This window comes from Perca fluviatilis, chromosome 14 (assembly GCF_010015445.1).
Source record: "Perca fluviatilis chromosome 14, GENO_Pfluv_1.0, whole genome shotgun sequence".
Lineage (NCBI taxonomy): Eukaryota > Metazoa > Chordata > Actinopteri > Perciformes > Percidae > Perca > Perca fluviatilis.
Genome location: NC_053125.1, coordinates 33,043,823 through 33,061,383, shown reverse-complemented (window position 1 = coordinate 33,061,383; position 17,561 = coordinate 33,043,823). Strand labels below are relative to the sequence as shown.

The 17,561-nt window shown below is 39.9% G+C and overlaps 1 protein-coding gene across 1 annotated transcript; it reads left to right on the top strand.

Moving 5' to 3' along the window:
• The first annotated feature begins 5,883 nt into the window (after nucleotides 1-5,883).
• LOC120572924 (coxsackievirus and adenovirus receptor-like) lies at nucleotides 5,884-12,025 on the top strand. Its single transcript, XM_039822448.1, has 3 exons — nucleotides 5,884-6,062; nucleotides 11,268-11,618; nucleotides 11,746-12,025. The coding sequence occupies exons 1-3, from the start codon at nucleotides 6,014-6,016 to the stop codon at nucleotides 11,865-11,867; spliced, it is 522 nt and encodes a 173-aa protein (XP_039678382.1). The 5' UTR covers nucleotides 5,884-6,013; the 3' UTR covers nucleotides 11,868-12,025.
• The last annotated feature ends 5,536 nt before the right edge of the window (nucleotides 12,026-17,561 follow it).

The window sequence follows — 17,561 nt, the reverse complement described above, 5'->3', positions numbered from 1 at the left end:
ATAATTACACCCTAAGCAGCGTGTTTTGGGCTAGGACAGTTTAATGTGCAAAGTGGGAGGAAAGGTATCGTTTGAGTGCGTTTACCTATGAAACACATTAACATCAGGCCTGTCTCTGAGCAGCAGCAGCATGATAATCTCCTCCTTCTCTCACTGAACACTGCATGGTCTGTCCCTGTAAGACGAACATTAGATGTTTTTAATTCCAAATATTTTTCAGCTTGAACTCAGCCATCTTAACTGATCAGACAAACCTGCACACTGAGCACTGACTGACTTCAGTCTACTTTATTAACTCTTTTCTCTCTGCACCGTCACACTATACTCTTATTAAAGGTCCCATGGCATGAAAATTTATATATATTTCCATGTTTTGATTCTTGTTGAATAAAATATTCCCCAATGTTTACCCTCACTGAGACAAATGTACGTTCCAAAGAGACACTTTAACCCAAGATCCAAAGTTGTTGGATCGAAATATTTATATTCTTCTCCAACATACTATAAAACTATCAGTGTTTGAGCACTGATAGAGATGCTGAGTGAGGTAATGAGACTTTCCAGTGAAATGATCGTCTGGAGAACAGAGTGAAAGCTGCCTCCTGCTGGCTGTCAGACTGCATTACACCATGCTTTCTTTCTTCTCAAAGCCTCAGCACGATTGGCATCTTTATTTATTAACACTAGACACTTTTATACTAGCCACAAGTGATGCAAATCAAACACCATTCAGAAACATGAGAAAGAAAAAATGCAGTTGATTCAAAACTTAAGATAAATACAGTGTGATTTAATAAATATTCTACAAAAGAACAAAAAAAATGGGTTTAATCAAATATTATTTTAGTTTAGTTTTTGACGATTGTCCACAGCCTAATATTAGCTATCCTAATCCACCTTCCACACCAGATGGTGGCGGTATTTCGCCAAGAAGAAGAAGACACCTGCTGCCATGTTACTTCTCCAACAGGTGCATGTTGGTTGTGGCTAACATGATCCTCCACTTCAGGTTCATACAGGTGAGTTCAACAACACACTCTCAGTGATGGATGGTACTGTTCAGAGGAAGGTTGCTAGGAAACGTGTGTGTGCCCATGTGCACTTAGAATAAAAGCTGAACTGTCTCTTTCTGCTATGTGTGTGTGTGTGACACGTTTTAGGCACTTTTTTTCAAGGTTTTTGGCGCTTTTTCCCAAACATTTTGCGCTTTTTTGTTGCTTTATCGAGGGGGTTAGTTTTAAAGAGTAAGATCCTTTATGTTTAACATTAAACAACTCAGAAATCACCATCACCAAACCCACCAGACTCAATCTAATCAGGACTTTTAGCGTGTATAGAGCCAGCATATTTCCACATGTAAATGGGTGAATTAAGGCAGTGGTTCAAGAGTGGTCTAAGAAAACCTGAGCCCCCCCCCCCTGAAACTTAAGTTGAGGAAACTCTCGAGATAGAGCCTTACTTTCTTTTTTGATACAGAGGAGTTATCAGCACTTTTACGTTTCTCCGCCATGTTTCATTCATAAAATAGTGATGCTGTGGCGGCAGGAAAGACGAGGATGATAGCAGCTGACAGCTAGCAGCTAGCAGCTAACAGCTAACAGCTGACAGATAGCAGCTAGCAGCTGACCTGATGACAGCAAGGGTCCCAGGTTAAGAGGTCCCGGAGGTTTGTCCTACTTAGTAGCCAGCCAACAATTTTAAGCGAGAATAAAAATATATAGTTTTTATACAGACTTTTGTATACATTATATATTCTAGTGTATTATCATAATTTGTTTAACATGAGCAAATTTTTTTTTTACCTCAACCTCAAACCAGATAAAGACTTGCGCCCCCCCTGTGATCTTTGCTGGAAACCACTGAATTAAGGGTTTATTTCAACCAAACCAGAGTGGTGATTGTTGGAACAGTGGAAAGATGAACCAAGACGGCTTTTGGTAGTTTTATTTTGTTTCTGTTCACTTTGAATGAGGTGAATGCATTGGTCAACAGAACTTCAAACCATACTGGACATTTAGTTTTGTGTGGTCTAACTAATAAAAATCCTACCTGATGTCATCACTGGTTTCAACTCTACTTGATAGACCGACTACCGACCTCATGTCTGTCTCATTCACTCCTTGCCTGTGTTCTTCTCCACTAAGACATATTGTCAAACAAGCATTATGTAATTGATTTTCCATATTAGTTGTTCCATATTAGTAATATTAAGAAATTAATCAGTTGGTATCAAGTGGCTCACCCTACGCTTCCACCTAATGTTAGACCTACCTGTTGCCTTCCCCTGTTTTTCCTGATCCACCATCCTCACACCTGAATAAAATGAACTCACTGTTAAATATAGCAGCCTAAATTAAATTCTTAAATCAGCCTAGTGATGGTATCAGATAACACAACTTTTATGCAGTAAGGTTGTGCTCCTGTTGAAATTTCAGTCACATTTTGGATTTTGAAAAGTACAAACATGAACTTATCACAGACCTTTTTAGAGAGAGAGAGAGAGAGAGAGAGAGAGAGAGAGAGAGAGATGTGTCCTGTATTACAGCTTCCATGTCACCTAAAAGATGTAACTATAGCATGTACCGTATTTTCCGGACTATAAGTCACACTTTTTTTCCTACTTTGGCTGGTCCTGCGACTTATAGTCAGGTGCGATATATCAAAATGTATATAATTTAACATGTTTTTACATGTTAATTCATACTGAAAACATTACTGTCTACAGCCACGAGAGGGCGCTCTATACTAGCTTGTGACAAATAGAATGCTGCTCCTAAAGACAACTGAGAAAGAAAAGAGATAACAAACTGCAGGTAGTAAAATATGCAGCCGAAAACGGCAATCGAGCAGCAGAAAGAAAGTTTGAAATGAGGGAGAAACTTGTGAGGGAGACTGGCGAAAAGATTACTCTTACTGCAATGAAGAAATCAAAGAAAGCTAATCGGCTAATCGTGGGCTGAAAGCCAGATGGCCAGAGCTGGAGGAATTAGAGGGGCCGCAGCGCCCTGCCTTTACGGTCAACGCCCTTTAATACTCCAGCCCGGCCCTGGTAGCTAGTTGTTCTGTGTGCTATTGTGTAGTTGACAGAAAAAAAAAAAAAATTCTAAATAAATGCGACGTATAGTCCGGTGCGACTTATATATGTTTTTTTCCTCTTCATGACGCATTTTTTGACTGATGCGACTTATACTCCGGATGCGACTTATAGTCCGGAAAATACGGTATGTCTGACAGCTGATAGTAAAACAAAATATATTAATGGTTCCATGTTAAACCAGAGTTATAGCATTAGTTATGTTTTCTAGATTCTTGTCATTTATTGTACATGCTACCTTATAATTTTCAGCTCAGCAACCTCACTTCTGCATATTCTAAGCTAGCTATAAACCCCCATCTGGCTGCTACATTCCCAGTGTTAGCAGACGCTAGCTAGTCTGATAACATGAATATTTGCAAGCCTCCAAGCACAGACGTCATACTTTAAATCCTACCTGTTGCCTTTCACCGTCCACTTATTTAACTGCTGTTTGCATCCATTGACATGCTACTCTTTATTTTTCTATTTTTAGCCCCCAACAGCCCCCGCTCGCGATATTATGAATTTGCGCTTCAATATCTTCTATCTAGCTCCCTCTTCTATGTCAATATTCTATGATGGAATCAATGTTATGTAACATTGAGGAAAAACAGATATGATTTAGAAACTCACAAAAGAAGCTACATATAAAAAATATATATTTTTTTTTAACATTTATTTTTTTTACCATCGCTTTGGCGCCCCCATGGTGCTGCGCCCATGCGCCGCATATAGTGCATACCCATTTTTTGCGCCACTGTCTCCACCCACAGCAGCAGTCAACGGGTTCGGCCATCGCAGACCTGCTCACTCCCTACCCCCGGGCTTCTGGCTGGACCATGCCGTACCTTCTGGAGAAGGCAGCACCACCAACAACCTTCGTCATACTTCCCCAGCCCTTGTGTCCTCGCTCCTGTTTTTGGCGTCCTCCTCCCCACACCTCCTTCCTTTTCTTTGTTTAAATAAACCTGATTTTGTTGAACATTGCATTTGGGTCTGTTCTGTATCCCAGCGTAACGACCTCCTTCCTCGTCACGTGTCACTGTTCGAGTTATCAGGAAATGTTTTTTTTTATTGTGTATTCGAACATCAGAAAATATTAGATAAAAACAAACTTATGGAACAGCTCACATCAAAATGAACACAATAACAGGTTGTGAACAGCTGTTATCAGAATCTCAGTATCATCTAGCTCAGTGGGGGTCCTCAGTGTGTTTTAGGCCAAGGACCCCTAACCTGAAAGAGACACGAGCAGGGACCTCCGACTACATATATTGTATGTTGCATGATAAACTAGGCCTACCATAATGTTTAGTATGGTGCCCTGCAATACTAAGCTACTATTTATGTATTCATATATCATCTTGTTTTAATGTCAAACATACATGTGGAAGGCACAGTGAGTCCTTTAGCTGAACTGTATCTGTGGATGGCTACCATAGTGATGGCTACCATAGTGATGGCTACCATAGTGGCTAACAGTTATCGGCTGTTTTTCTTTTTACGAATAGGCCGATTTATCTATTCCAATAAAATGTTGCATTCATGTTAGTGTATTTTTCGGGTCTATTTCAATTTTGGGGGAAGAAACTTTCCAAAAGTTATTCAACAATAATTTGGTGCCCCCCCTCTGCAATGACTCTGAGGACCCTGTAGGAGTCACTGACCCCCTGTTGAAGATCACTGATCTAGTTTATTGGATGAGGAGTGGGGCCCAGCTGGACAGCCACAAGATAAATGCAGATAAATGAATCCACACCTTTGAGAATCTACTGAACCTGCATGTCTTTGGACTTGAGTGTCATTTACTAAATTATGAAACTCGTAATGCAACATTAGCATTATGAAGATGTTACTGTAAATGGACTGCAGTTCTATAGTGCTTTATTTAATTTATTGACTACTCAAAGAGGTTAACACACTATTCACACACTGATGTCTTGCCCAAGGACACTTAGACATGTAGACTGCAGGGACCACTGACCTTCCAGGTGGTAGATGACCAGTCTACCACCTGGGCTGCCCCCGATGTCTTTGCTATGACAACTTGACATTAACCAAGACAACATAAAAAAAAAATGTCATAGCGGTAGAGTTTAGATTCTCTGCCTGAGCCCGATCCCGAACTTGTCAGCTGCTTGGTTAGCTGTACAGCTGACTTAGCCCCGGGGTGCAAGGAGCCAAACCTGGAAAGGGCAGAGGGCCACGTGGACCAGGGAGAGCTTCAGATCTGTCCATAGGATGGAGATGGAGCCAACATTAGTATTTCTTATCAGCAGTGATCCACTGCACTACTCAGTTTCCAGTTTATTAGGTACAGCTAGAATGAAGTCTAATACAACAGTAATGCAATGCATCCTCGAACATCATAACTTTCATGAATAATGTTCAGTTTGTGTTAATTCAACTGTGTAATAGTTTTGGAGGATGTAGTATGTGTGCCTGTTTAACTGAATTGTGTTACAGTGACAGGTCTTTGTATTTATCAACCTTGTTTATACCAATGAGATAAATAAGTAGTAATGCGTATATTTTCTTAAGAGCCTGAATATCATATCATGTGTATTACAGAAGTTATTTCTAATAACCCTCTTATGTTAATAAGTTAACCTTCAGTTTCTGCTCTTGCAAAATATATTCAAGTATTCAGAGTGCCAAGTCAGTCCTAAAGTACTTTAGCTTTGAATTCTCCTTCAGTTTCAGCTCCTCCTGTAACCTGCGCTTAGTCACACCCTCTTGTGCAAATGTAAACCTTACTGTCTACCAATCCCTCCCTATTGCAGCGTCAAAATCTTGATGCATCAAGACTTGACGGAGACAAACACGATAGTCTTAGCATTGAGGAAATTATTTAAATATATATTACTATATTATACTGCCAGAGAGAACAGTCTCGGGATACAGAGACGACTGCAGGTCACCTCTCTGTCAGATCTCATGGCTGCTTTAATGCTGCTGCTGTTCCTTTTGTCTGAAGCTGCTTCGGGTAAATATCAGCTTTTATTGTGAAAAGATTCATGCAGACTTTAAAGATTTTTGAATATATAATGATGTCATCTTGTTGAAAGGAATGTGAATGTGTTTAAAACGATATAAAGTATTATCATTATGATCATCTGTTTAATTTACAGTCAAGTTCAGTTTTTTGTAAGTAAATGTCTGACTAAAAATAATTCTCAAATTTAGGCTTGTATGTATTTGTATTTAAGTATGAATAGTGCACATTTAATGGTATTTCCTTACACAGTAATGGGTTTGTGTTGTTGTAAGTGTTGTGTTCATCTTTGTCAGTAACTTGAAATATAATAGAGTGATCGGGCTGTTTCAGACTGTTTGACCAACTGCGCAGTTTTTTACAACGGCTTGTTGCCTAAACATGGAGAGAGAGAGAAAGAGAGAGAGAGAGAGAGAGAGAGAGAGAGAGAGAGAGAGAGACTTTTTGCATGACTGCCACCAACGGTTGGCCATAGCCGAGAGCATCAGGTGTGTGAAAACATGGAGGCCACAATAACAAAAGATTTGCTGCTGTTTTGTTATTGCGAGCATCCAAACAGCACATCGACAGGTGTGTGTGTGTGTGTGTTTTCTGCAGGACAACCAATGGGAAAAAACACAGATAAGCGGTTGTTTTATACATGGGCCTATTTATGAATAATTTGAAACATGTTATGACCACAATAAACAGTTTATTTATTATCGCCTCCAAACATCAGTTGTCAACAACAAGTCACCAACTGGGAAACTGTCAGCAAAATCTAGCCCGAGTTTCCAACATCTAATTACCACAGGAAATGACATGAATGATGACATTTTCACTGGGAAAAATGTTTTTCCGATATCCGTGAACACGGGTGGAGGAGGTGAGAGAGAGAGAGAGAAAGGGAGCGACCATAGACTGTAGGAAGGATGAGGTGAGCAGGGTGATAAAAGCCAGGGAGGGAGGGTGTGAAATGTAATTGTCAGTGCAGTGTTGTGATTGGCTGAATTAATATAACCTCACCAGAGGCCTGTACTACGATGCAGGATTTGGCGTTAACGAGCTAACTTCAGGCTCAACCCAGGATTTTCTGTACTACGAAGGTGGATTAGTTGTTATCGGGTTCAATCGCAGTGGTAACTCATGCTGAACACCTAACCTGGTCGGGAGCAGGTTAAGTTGGAGATCAGATATCAACCGGTGTTAAAGCAGTTATCAATACTCGATTGATAATGGCATCACCGTTCTTAAAGAAGATCAGGCGGACCTCGGTGCAGAGAGAGAGAGAGAGAGAGAGAGAGAGAGAGAGAGAGGGGTGCGCTCATAAAAGTTAAAATATTTAGAGACCAATGTAGGGACCCTTTGCTACTCAAAAAACGTCCACTACGATTGCTGGGTGGATAATTGAACTATTTAAGACGCGTGCACTATGTGAGCCAATGTCAAGCTTCACCAGTAAGCATTTATTGTACACTTAGACAGTTCCAATACATAGAGTCCATTTGTATGTGTAAGCATTAAAACACAAACACATTAATTCCACTTTTCCTTCTCATACCATATGTTGCACGGTCAAAAACTGTTTGCTCCCTTCTCCTTCCACCACCTGTGCCCAATTCGGCATTGATTAAATCACCTCTGTTCCAACTCAAAGGACAGCGCCCCAGCTACCCCTAGTGGCGGGAGGTTTAACAGCAACACATAATCAGCATAAACCCAAATGGCTCTCACAACCAACAACCCCGTTAACATGGGTATTTTTATGAAATATAGCCTATATATTTTAATGGGAGTGAATTACGTATCGGCTTCTTGAGCCGTGTGATGTCGCCAATGCGCACATCGGTTTGAATTATGTTTTTAAATGTTTTATTTGCTCTAACGATCGCTTCCCACTGCCAGGGTTGCAACTGAAATAATAGGCTAAAGCAACGACAGTTTATGGAAAGCAACAAGTGTAATTATGGTCAGATCTTGGTCCTGACTGATGGGGAAGTGATATTAATAAGCGTTGTGATTTAAACATCTACAGCGTCGGCTATTTTTATTTATTTTTTTGCCAGATTTCCTTCCTGTTTTAGGAAGCAGCGACTGTATTGCGTTTTGCCTGTAAAACCGTGTCTGTGTTCTTCATATTTATGGAGAATTATAATTAGCTCTTTTTATATATAACATGCGGCTCTGGTAGATGTTTGTGATTGGTCGTAGTGCGCAAACACCGCCTCTTTTATGTGAACGTGCGCGCCGCTGGATTGGGAAACCCAAAGTTGACTGAACTAGTTGATAACCAGCGTCGTAGTACAGTTTATGCGGTACCGCGGTTGTTAGGTTAGGTGAATCCGGATTACTGAAAGAAATCCAGGACATGTTGATCTTGCTTCGTAGTACAGGCCTCTGGTGCGTTTTTATTGCAAATCAAGTACAATGACAAATTCAAAAATAAATATATACCAGGTGTTAGGAGGTACATAGAATATGAAAGAGTAAAAAAACTAAAAATATAACAAATAACATACTTAATAATTTAGCAGTTCATGCAATTACAAAAATTACAAATATCAAGAGTGTTTAAACGGTAGGTTTCCACACAGCAAAAATTCACTTTGCTCTCATTGAGGTTGAATGGAGACAATATTTGCCCTGATTGGGCGAAAAGAGAGCGAATCGCCAAGGCAAGCAAAACAAAGTTGACGGAAGTTTAACTTTATTCAAATGAGGACCACTCAAAAGTCTGATGAAGACGTTATCAGAGCTGTATCATGAAAATTTGTATGTGATTAAAATGTTTCTACATGAACATTGGTACTTATATCAACACAAATTGTTATTTGTATGACACACAAACTTAGTCAGGGCACATACACCACTAAATAGACCACCGTATATGTTAGTTTAAACACGCAAACATTTCAGCTATCTGACAGGCCAATCGCTAGCATGTTCGGACATTGGATTTCAATGTAAAGCCTTGCCAGGCAGCTAGGCTACTTGTGCATTTGTTTGATTACATGTTTTGTTGGCGAACATTGATGCTTGTATCAACACGGATTGTTGTTTATAAGTGGTTAATTTCACAAGATACAGAAGCTACGATAGCTTGCTAGCAAACTACCTGCTAGCTACCTATGCTACCTAGCTTCAACCATCTCTGCTTGCTGCCTAGCAGCTGATGTTCTGTTGTGGTCTTGCGTGTTGTGTGGAGTCTACAGACCTGCTGGGGTTGATGTGTGCCTCAACTGCTTGTAGATGATTGCTTGTCGTCTGTATCTTCCTCTTCTCCATGTGCTCCTCCTTGTACGTATCTCAGCATTGACCCTACATTAATTTAGAAATATGAAGAAAAAGGATCAGTATAGAAAGAGAAAAAATATTCAAACAAAGAAAAGAATTATAAACATTTAAAACTGAAAGCATGCAGCCAAAGAGCTCTCCCCCTTTATTACTTACTATTTGATAAATATCTAATATAAAAGAATAGAATGAGTTGCAATAATTCACACAATTCAACAATAATGTCATTCATAATGACATTTTATGTTTATATTTTACCTACAGGACTAAAAGCAAAGTGATACACCTTACACAAGAGTACATGTCCATTAATACTACGGTTACAACAGCATTTCGTCTACTACAAAACAGTTTTCTATTTCATCGGCAGTATCAGTAACACTTTACAGTAACAGTTTACATTATCAAGAGCCATTTTCTGTCCCACTGCACATCAGACACCTCACATAATTTGTGTGAGAGACTGTAGCCTACATTCTGTTGAATTCATATCTGAATGACAATCCTAAAGATGGTTGTGGCTTTATTATGCATTGCAAATGCCAAAATATGTGAATGGACAAAAATTCAGAGTAATTAATTAGAAGACCATCTGCATTGAATAACTTTGACAAACAAGGATACACCAGTGTTGTGTGCCTTCTGGTTGTTCCACCTACTGGTTTCTGAGCTGTGTCCAAGCCTGTCCAGATGCCGTGTATACCTATCAACAGCAACTGACACAAATCTGTTTGTTAAAAATGTCTGTAAGGCTACTAAACTTCACACCCACTATCTTGCTAGCCACATTCACAATTTTAAAAAGCGCATTTTTATACCTATTTTTATACTTTTCTTGTAAGTTGTTTTAGATCAAGTCCAAAGTTGTTTCACAGCAACTCAATACAAAATGTTATCAAGGCAGTGCAGAAAGTAAATCACAATAACACGTTTGGAGCAGTGTTTAATACGTGTTTTCTTTTACACATTTGTCTTAAGTGTAAAGGTAACTGCGTCTGACATCTGAACCATTTAACAATGTTCAGGTAATTTCATAAGATTTGATCATGCTTAGGCTATTGAGGCAAAGGTAACCAGTTGTTCCAGCCCAATTTAGGTTTGTGTGCTTAAGCTAGGCTTACGTGATGAGAGAAATGAGGTTGCCCTAAGTCTTAAAATGAAAAGCATTGTAGGGGTTTCAAAATACTTTTATTATAGAAGTTATCTCACATTAACGTTGTCTTCTTCATTGGTGCCTATGGCGAGATAAAAGCTTAACGTTGATTAATGTACCTAAACAATGATCAATGATTACCAAATTGGTCTCTCATATTGCTCTTCATAACCACTGAATACTGTCAAAAAATCGAAGACAGTCCAATTAATTCAAAAATATAGTGGTAGAGTGCTGACGTCCATAATAATAAGACTTTGGGTTAGATTTTTTTGACAGTTTTCAGTGGTTATGAGGAGCAACATGAGAGAGAAATTTGGTGATGATTGATCGTTGTTTAGATAATAAAACCACGTTAAGCTTTTTCCTTACAATATGCCTTGATGAAGCAGAACATGCTTAATGTCAGATAACGGGGAACATAACGTGTAGTTACATTTATTGAGAGGTGACTTCATGCTTGGTATCTCATACCTACGTACGTAGCATTGGCATAGATTTAACTCAGGAACATAAAATGGTCTTTAGGGGTGAGAGACACTGACTATGAAAGAGATCAGATCTAATATTAAACATTTCCTGAAGGATTAGATCTGAACTATTGATGAGTCATGTTAGCACGTAACTCAGTGAGGAGCTTCTTCATGTGTTGACCTCGTGGTAATAAAGTCCTGTGATATCTCTAATAATTAACATGTGTTACACCTGATGGAGGTCTTTAGGAATACCATGACTTTTATTGATTACTATTGTTCATTATTGTTTTTCAGACCTGATTGAGGTAACAGTGGATCCTGGAGATGATGTTATTCTGCCATGTCAGGTTGCTGATTCCTCCATCAGAGCTGTAGAGTGGAGCAGACCTGACTTGAAGCCAGATAACGTCCTCTATTACAGAGATGGACACTTGGATCCAACCCACCAGCATCCATCCTTTAAGGACAGGGTGGAGCTGGTGGACAGAGATCTGAAGGACGGAGACGCGTCTTTAATTCTGAAGAATGTGACCATCGATGACAACGGAACATACGAGTGTCGCGTTAAAACTGATGGTTCAACACGTAAAAAGAGAGGCATTGAGCCAATCAGAATCATCCGTCTGCAGGTTAGAGAGCCAGCAGGTGAGTGAGTCTCTCTCAGTGAGTTTTTCTGAGTATCAGGTTGTAGCTGCAGTTTCAAACATCAGAGAGGATGAAAGCTGCTCCACTATCCACACATCTACTGACTCATATGTTGTTTCATCTTCAGGTTCCAAGAAAGGAGACTATCTTATATACGTTCTGGCAGGTGTCGGTCTTTTTCTAAAGGCCCTTTTACAGTTGTGCATCAAATCGACGGCGCAGGGTCCGGCGTACGAGAGGTTAGCCTGACGTGCACCTCTCGAAAAATGTAACTTCACGTCGCAGCGACGCACGTAGCTCGGCCGTGGCTTGGTAGTGTTGCATTTCTCCCGACTCATTTCCTGGTTCTTCTTCTCCATAAACAACATGAAATCAAGGAGAGGGTTAACTTATCCTGCTACGTATTTCCCACTAGACTCTAGAGTCGCTATCGCCTCGGAAGCCCCGAAGGTAATCGCCAGCACTCTCTCACTTCTCTCTACCACACACTCCCTACACACACACATATGCGGCTCGACGCACACACCAGCGCACAAGTATAAACATCAGGCCACTTTTTAAGGCTACGGCAAGAGCCGACGCACAACTATAAAAAGGCCTTAACTGTTGCAGTAGTTGGTGTGATATATAAAATATGTAAGAAGAGGAGATCAGGACAACCTGCTGCTGCTGATGAAGCTTCGGCCGATCAGCTCCTCGACAACTCCCAGAGCTCTTAACAGCTGACTGGTTTCTCATGTCCTGTATGTATAAATTGATTTTCATTACTTCTGTGGGTGTGAGGTCATATGCAGATCTGCTATGTGGTTTGCCCCCTCCCCCCCCCCACCCATTGTGGTGGTGGAGGGGTTTGTATATCTGAGTCTGTGATATGTATTATCTGGAGCGCAGGAGGAGAGAGATTCTCTTCAAATTAACTTTACCTTTTACAGAACTAGAATATTTACTTTAGTAAAAATTGCTTCAAAGAAATGAAAAAGGTTTGAATGAGTAAGGGATAATGTAGAGAATGTAGGCTGATTCAAGACCTGATTCAAGTCCTGATCACCCTGTCTGGGTTGTATTCGCTATAACAACCGCCTCATTCTACATTATCCCGCTTATTACATGGCTACCTACCAAATAAATCAATAATTTGACACACAATGTTGATTTAAAAAGTAGTTTATTTATTTAAAAACAATTGTATTTCTTGTGTTAAAGAAAATAGTCCGTTCCGTCTCTACGGTAGGAATCCTGTGTCCATAGCAACATTAACTCTGTAGCTGTTTAATGCAACCCTTCGTCTCTTACGCAACACCACCTTACGGGCTGTGGTAGTAGATGTATATTTTATGGGGTGCTGCCGTGGTGGACAAAATACCCAGCTGCTGTTTTAATCACTGCAGGAATTGACAAAACATTTTTAGCTGAAGCGTTGTAGTGAGCTAGCGGGCTATCGGCTGCTCTAATTCACATTAAACTGAACATTTCCGTTGACGGTGAAGTGAGACACGGTGAATGGCTTCTTTGGGAATATTTATGTTGACGTTTATGTCCTCATTCATCTCGTTTCCTTTTTGCATAGCCGCTGCATGTTGACACACCTGTAAGTTAAAGTTAAACAAGTTGCAATGTAAGCTAACTAATTAGCGGCTGAAGTTACTGCGTAGCGATCATAGACCGTATATAAAGATGTGGCGATAGGCGCTCACCAGATCTATTGTCATTGCTTGAATTGGAGGACAGAAGTTTCAGCGGATTGATTGATAGCTGCCCTCCAGAGTGAACAGAACTGTGTCCATGGCAACGCTCTGCTATGCATGGCAACGGTGTGTTATCCTTAGCAGCGTCTGTTATCAAGAAATAACAGAGCGCATTTTACGTTAGAATTCAACCAAGCCATGTAATAAATATAATAAATGCATTATGGTAAAGTCCGTCACTGCCTTTAGAGAACTAGAACATTTTACTTGAGTAAAAGTACTGTTACTTGGGGCGACCTCTAGCTCACCCAGTCAGAGCGTGCGCCCCATGTAGGCTGAGTCCTTTGCAGCGGCCCGGGTTCGAGTCCAACCTACTGCCTTTGCTGCATGTCGTCCCCATCTCTCTCCCCCCTTTCCTGTCTATGCACTGTCACTCTGAAATAAAGGGAAAAAAAAAACCAAAATAATCTTTTAAAAAGTACTGTTGCTTTAAAGAGAAACAGTTACTTAACTAAAAGTACTTTTACTATGAATGAATTGTAGTAAAAAACAAAGTTAGTCTACTTATTTGATACCTGAAAATTATGCTCAGATAAAAGATAAGTCAGTTAAAATGTTCTTTAAGAGCCAACACAGAGATGCTCAGACAATATAAACTCAGCAGCAGTACACAGAAATACTTTTCTCCATTAAATGACAAATGTAATCCATTACTTCAGCCCAGCTGTACTCAGCGCTAATATATTAGGCTGTAGCTAGCTTTAAACAGAAAATTATGTTTCTTTAGTTGTAAATATCAGCAGACGGAGCACTCACCAGATATCTTCTAATCAGGTGTAGAGAGATCTTCAACATGTTATCTCTTTGTGTGCTTTGGTAATAATACATTTTATATGGAGGGAATTTTGAATGCTTGTTTTCTGCTGGGTAATATAAAGCCTCATGGTGCCTTCTAAGAATAATATATTTTCAGCTAATGATATAATATCAGCTAACATTGAATGGTTTAAACTGAGGAGTTGATTACATTGTGAATATTGTTGTTGTTGTAATTATAAAATCTGATGACGAGTCTGTCTCTAAATAAGACCGTAAACTGGATTTATTATCTATGAAATAGATTTACATGACGTTTGTCAAAGGAAATGTTATAAAATGTGAACTATACCAAAGTGATGATCTTTGAAAGCAGTTGATAAATATTTAATATGATTTGGATGAAATAATAATGATCAGAGACATGATGGAAGATTATAACTCAGTTTTGACATTCAGAAACCTTAATGGGCCTTAAACTGTTGTTCACTGTCCTGCCTCCCAAATGGTGGAACGAGCTCCCTATCAACATCAGGATGGCCGAAAGCCTACACATCTTCCACCGAAGGTTAAAAACACATCTCTACCGACTACACCTTGGATAAAAAAAAACTTTCATATGTCTTTGCTTATTTAAAGCTAATGTACTTGCACTTACTACTTGTTGTCTGGAGTTTGAACCTTCACAGTTGAAAGCACTTCATTGTAAGTCACTTTGGATAAAAGCGTCAGCTAAATGACATGTAATGTAATGTAATGTAAATTGTTTCAATCTTTTATCTTATTATGATAAAAACTTTACTTTGCTACATTTGGATTTTCAAGTTGTTACTTTTATATATTCATTGCGTTTTTTATTATTTTTAAACAAATAAAGCCGCTCCAAATATCCAACCTCATATTTTGTGTGTGTGTGTGTGTGTGTGTATGTGTGTTATATTAATATGATAAATGTGTTGAGGAGGAGCAGAGACTGGAGGAAAGATGTGATCCTGAGATCTGAATCTGATGGAGGGTATCTGGTGTCAGCTGAAGAGACCTTTGTCCAACATGTTGAGTATTTCACAAACACACTCAAACTTATTTAATGCTTCTTACAGTCAGCGCGGTCGGGGTGATGCGGACGGCGATATATCAAGCAGCCTGGACGACTGCGCAGAGAGTCTTCAAGGTTTTTGTAAACACGCAGACACAATACTACACACCAAAAGAGACAAATTCAGTTCTCTGAGCTGCTCTATCCTTGACCACGATCAGTATAAACGGCCAAACATTTCACGGCGACCATGCGCTCCGACGATAAGAAACATGAAACCTAGCTTAAAGGTTGCTCAGCTCTCCAAACTACCCTTTAAAACAATATGGTGATGCTTCCCCCATGGTGGACCTGATTTAGAAGAGGGAAGAGGTGAAGAGGATTCGGAAGAGGAAGTTGGTTTTCTGTAGAAGTGAAGCTGTTGAACCTGTTCATACATGTGCAAACATTTCCCTCTATCTAATCTATCTACTATGTACTGTTGATATAGAAACTCCCACCATGCCTGTGCTTCAGGTAACCGCAGCAGAAGCAACACAACTCACCTGGACAGTGTCCATGTCCTGTTGATGCAGGTCTGATGCCGTTCAACCGGACCAACACACCTCTGCTCCAGGCAACCGGCCAGGTAAAACCACACAAAGGGACTCTATACCTGGGCCAAGTACACACTGATATTAGCCATGGATAACAAAAGCCAAATCATTGAGCTTAATGAGCCCAATCTGTTGTTAAAAATAGTGGAACCTGGCCCAGGTCAACGTCTTTTTTATAACAGGAAATCAAAGTGAAGTCTGATTTCTCTCTCTTTATATCTATTATAAAACAAAGTTCAAAAAAAACCACCGCTTTCAAAACTGTGTGGGATGGCCTCTCCAGAAAGGTGGCATATACAGCATGCATTTTTGATGCTGTAATTCTTCCTGCTTCTGTAACCATACCACACAGACGACAGATGTTGTTGCCTGGTGTACTCTTCTACAGCTGCTGCCTGCTCATCAGTCACACTTACAGCATTCATGTGCTTCTCACAGGTCAGCAGGACTGCAGACAGGTCACTGGATGCACTCATGTTTTACAGTCACATATTTATTTACCCATGCACTTTCACTGGTAAATCGAATGCAGTATAGAGGTGGATGAATAATGTCTTTGTCATGTATCATGCATTATGTATTTTTGTTTTGTTTTACTTGTTTGTTTTGTCAATGTCACTATTATGTGGACCTTTTTAAAGTAGTGAATGAGCACTGCATGACTGCTGGTTGTCTCTGTTAGTTTTATGTTACCTGTCTATAGGGACTGCAGATGGAAAGTAGTTACTTTAACTAATTCTGGCATATTTACACGGTGTTTTTATACAACAATGTTCATAAATATGCATGGTCCCTATCAAATAAACCAATAAAATAAAAAAATAAATAAAAATCTATGCTTTCATCATACAGGGATTTTGCCAGACAAGGAGGTAAAGCTGAGGATGGTGCAGCAGCTGTGTTGTGTGTATTGTGCATAGTACTTCTCCATCCCTGACAAACCAACGGCCTTGCTATGGTGCAGTGATGTATCAAGTAGTGGTGACAAATCTTCAAGATTACCTGGAGTAGTTTTCTGTTTCTGTGCCCGACTCCTTATGGCGGCTGCTGTGGACTTCGTATTTATTCGCTGTTCTAATGTCTTCCATTGTGCAACTGAGGAGGTGTAGTTGATCCTATATCCCTCTTCTGGGTAAATCTTGGTCAAGTTACTGGCCAAAACCCAGTATGCTGGCTCATCAGTGACCGTCTTTGTGCCACAAATTCGAACTGTTGCCTCCATCTTAAACAAGAGAGTACCTACATGAGTCCAGGTCTCAGCTATCCCTGCCATGAAGGAGGGTAGGTAAAATGGGCACACTCCACCTTCCCAGCGCTGCTCAAAGTAAAATCCAATTGGTTGTGATATAAAATTTTACTGCTAGATGGGAGAAATTCTTACACAATGGAGCTTTAAAGCTTTAGTGCATAGTTTCTGTCGCCCCCATGAGGAATTCTAAGTAATGACAACACTATCGGAGCATCCACATTATACAAGCCTTCCATGATCACACCCCCCCACCCCTCCTCCAGACAGTTGCTAGTAGACATGGAGGACACGGAGGATTGAAAAAACATGATGGACTCTTCAGAAGAGGTCATTATCTTCACTCGAATTTCTGCCTGTGAAAGTTGCCACAATCTCCTGAACATAGTCATACTGAGAAACACAGAGAGAGTTGTGTGGAGCTGATAGTCTGAATTAGCTTTATAGCAACTCATTTGGTAATGGCTTGAATGTAACGGACGTTCATTAATATCAACAAGTTTACTTGGATGTTTTTTCAGTCTGTCCCATTGTGCTTCTTCCAGACCCGTTTGATCCAGGTGT

Coding starts and splice junctions, on each gene's coding strand:
- LOC120572924 (XM_039822448.1), top strand. CDS start 6,014: ATGGCTGCTTTAATGCTGCTGCTGTTCCTTTTGTCTGAAGCTGCTTCG. Junction 6,063..11,267: donor TTTGTCTGAAGCTGCTTCGG/GTAAATATCAGC, acceptor ATTGTTTTTCAG/ACCTGATTGAGGTAACAGTG. Junction 11,619..11,745: donor GCAGGTTAGAGAGCCAGCAG/GTGAGTGAGTCT, acceptor TTTCATCTTCAG/GTTCCAAGAAAGGAGACTAT.